Source organism: Tachyglossus aculeatus, chromosome 11 (assembly GCF_015852505.1).
Source record: "Tachyglossus aculeatus isolate mTacAcu1 chromosome 11, mTacAcu1.pri, whole genome shotgun sequence".
Taxonomy (NCBI): Eukaryota; Metazoa; Chordata; class Mammalia; order Monotremata; family Tachyglossidae; genus Tachyglossus; species Tachyglossus aculeatus.
In genome coordinates, this window is record NC_052076.1 from 37,116,751 (window position 1) to 37,119,775 (window position 3,025).

At 59.0% G+C, this 3,025-nt stretch overlaps 1 protein-coding gene across 1 annotated transcript; it reads right to left on the minus strand.

Annotated features, from left to right (window-relative positions):
- Positions 1 to 642: 642 nt before the first annotated feature.
- LOC119934769 (zinc finger protein 239-like) lies at positions 643 to 1,335 on the minus strand (the record flags this gene model as incomplete). Its single annotated transcript, XM_038754311.1, has 1 exon — positions 643 to 1,335. A coding segment is annotated over one exon (693 nt), but the record flags the coding sequence as incomplete, so codon positions are not given.
- Positions 1,336 to 3,025: the final 1,690 nt, after the last annotated feature.

Consider the following 3,025-nt stretch of genomic DNA (forward strand, 5'->3'; position numbering starts at 1 on the left):
AGGCTCCTGGGGGAAGGGTATCCCAGACCACTGGCAACGGCCCCAAATTCAGCCATCCTACAATTCTCCAATCCCCACTCTTACTTCTGGAGTCCCAGAGTCCAATCCCACTTTTGACTCCCCTCCAGACCTCAGGGCCAAGGCCGGGGCCATGGCAGATGGACAGGAAATGGTTAACTGGGGGGTTACACTTGGGGGATTCTAGACTGGACGCTCCCTTTGGACTGGAAGCTCACTGTGGGCAGGGAATATGTTCTATTGTACTCTCCCAAGTGCTCAGTTCAGTGCTGCACACACACAAAGCGCTCAGTAAATTTGATTGACCCGATCTGCTGAAGGAGGAGGGGGGGCTTGATAAAATAAGAAAGGATGAAGAAAGATACAGCGATAAAGAAGATGGAAGAGGAAAGCGGGAAAAATTTTCAACTCCCCAAAGTCCCCCCTCTTCCACCAAGTTTTCCGGCCCTTTCTCCGCTGAAGTTGAAGTCACTTCTCCGTCGTCATCCCGAGTGAACCCTCTTCCCTCCCCCAGTAACCGGGACTGCCCCGGGCATGGACTTCCCAATCCCAAAGGACGCTGTTGATACATTTTGCCACAACACAGCCTCGAGGTACGGAATTTCCCCCCCGCCACCGTTCCTTTTAAGCTTTTCCGTCGGGGTGGGTTTCCAGATGCTGGATCAGGTTGGAGCCGGACCCGAAACCTTTCCCGCAGTGGGGACACCTGTAGGGTCTGTCCCCCGTGTGAACGCCCTGGTGGATCAGGAGGTTTGAGCTGCGACTAAAGGCCTTGTCACAGCGGGGGCATCTATAGGGTCTGTCGGGCGCGTGGGTTTGGCGGTGCTGGAGGAGGTTGGAAGCCCGGTTGAAGCTCCTGCCGCATTCGGGGCACCCGTACGGCTTCTCCGGGGTGTGGCTCCGCTGGTGGGTGAGGAGGTTGGAGCTCTGGCTGAAGCCGTTCCCGCACTCCGGGCACTTGTACGGCTTCTCTCCCGTGTGGGTTTTCCGGTGGCGGCTCAGGCTGGCGCTCCGCTGAAAGCCCTTCCCGCACTCGAGGCAGCGGAAGGGCCGCTTGGGCCCGTGGGCGCGGCGGTGGTCCACGAGGTTGGAAGGCCGGGCGAAGCTCCGCCCGCAGTCCCCGCAGGCGTCCGGCCTCTCGCCCGTGTGGGTGCGGCGGTGCTCCGCGAGGTCTGAGCTCTGTCCGAGCCCCTTCCCGCACTCGGGGCAGCCGGAGGGCTTCTCGCCCGTGTGGGTCCTCCGGTGGCGGGTGAGGCCGGAGCTCTGGCCGAAGCCCCGCCCGCAGACGGGGCACCGGTAGGGCTTCTCTGGACATATTACTCCCCTCCTCAAAAACCTCCAATGGCTACCGCTCAATCTGCGCATCAGGCAGAAACTCCTCACCCTGGGCTTCCAGGCTGTCCATCCATCCCCTCGCCCCCTCCTACCTCCCCTCCCTTCTGTCCTTCTCCAGCCCAGCCCGCACCCTCCGCTCCTCCACCACTAATCTCCTCACTGTACCTCGCTCTCGCCTGTCCCGCCGTCGACCCCCGGCCCACGTCCTCCCCCGGGCCTGGAATGCCCCCAATCCCTCTGCCCATCCGCCAAGCTCGCTCTCTTCCTCCCTTCAAGGCCCTGCTGAGAGCTCACCTCCTCCAGGAGGCCTTCCCAGACTGAGCCCCTTCTTTCCTCTCCCCCTCGTCCCCCTCTCCATCCCCCCGTCTTACCTCCTTCCCTTCCCCACAGCACCTGTATATATGTATATATGGTTGTACATATTTATTACTCTATTTATTTATTTTACTTGTACATTTCTATCCTATTTATTTTATTTTGTTGGTATGTTTGGTTCTGTTCTCTGTCTCCCCCTTTTAGACTGTGAGCCCACTGTTGGGTGGGGACTGTCTCTATGTGATGCCAATTTGTACTTCCCAAGCGCTTAGTACAGTGCTCTGCACATAGTAAGCGCTCAATAAATACGACTGATTGATTGATTGATTCTCCCCGCCGTGGACCCTCAGGTGGGCGTGGAGGTTTGCGGCGTCGCCGAAGCCTTTCCCACGTTTGGGGCAGGGGCGCGCCCGGTCTCGGCCGTGGGTTTCCCGGTGGGCCGCCAGGCTGGCGCGGTCGCGGGAGCCGGCCCCGCCGGCGAGGCCGTTGGCGCGCCTCTCTCCCGCGTGGGTCTGCCGGTGGGTCAGGAAATTGGACCTCAGGCAGAATCTCTTCCCGCAGTCGGCACACTGATACGGCGTGCCCCACACCGCGGAAGCCTGGGGGACGGGCGGGGGACGGGGCTGCTTCTCCCGCCGCTCCAAGGCCTCCTCTGGGATATTTTCCGCCTGTCCCGAAGGCACCTCTTGAAGCTCCTCGGGATGCCGGGGAGGGCCTTCCGAGGACAACTCGACCCCGAGCAGGGATCTTCGGGCCCCTTCTTCATGGGTCCTTTCTCCTCCCTTTCGCTCCCGGATCCTGCGGGAAGACAGACGGACAGTCCTTCACTGGGTGTCGTCCCATGCGAGGGCAGAGACCGCTTATCTAAGGGGCATCGCGGCGGGGGCTGAGCATCGGGAAGGGAGAGTAGGGCCGGTACTTCTTCCTCCATCTCCTACCTCCCAGGGAAAGAACTGCTTCCCGTAATAATAATGATGGCATTTATTAAGCGCTTACTATGTGCAAAGCACTGTTCTAAGCACTGGGGAGGTTACAAGGTGATCAGGTTGTCCCACGGGGGGCTCACGGTCCTCATCCCCATTTAGCAGAGGAGATCACTGAGACACAGAGAGGTCAAGTGGCTTGCCCAAAGTCACACAGCTGAGAAGTGGCGGAGCTGGAATCTGAACCCGTGACCTCTGACTCCAAAGCCTGTTCTCTTTCCACCGAGCCACACTGCTTCCCCTGATAGCACCATTCAAAGCCCAGAAGGGGCCCTGGTTTCTTCTAGGGAGCATTTTTTTTTTCATTTTACGGTATTTGTTAAGTGATTATTATGTTTCTTGCACTGTTCAAGCATTGTTCAAGCTTTGTTCTC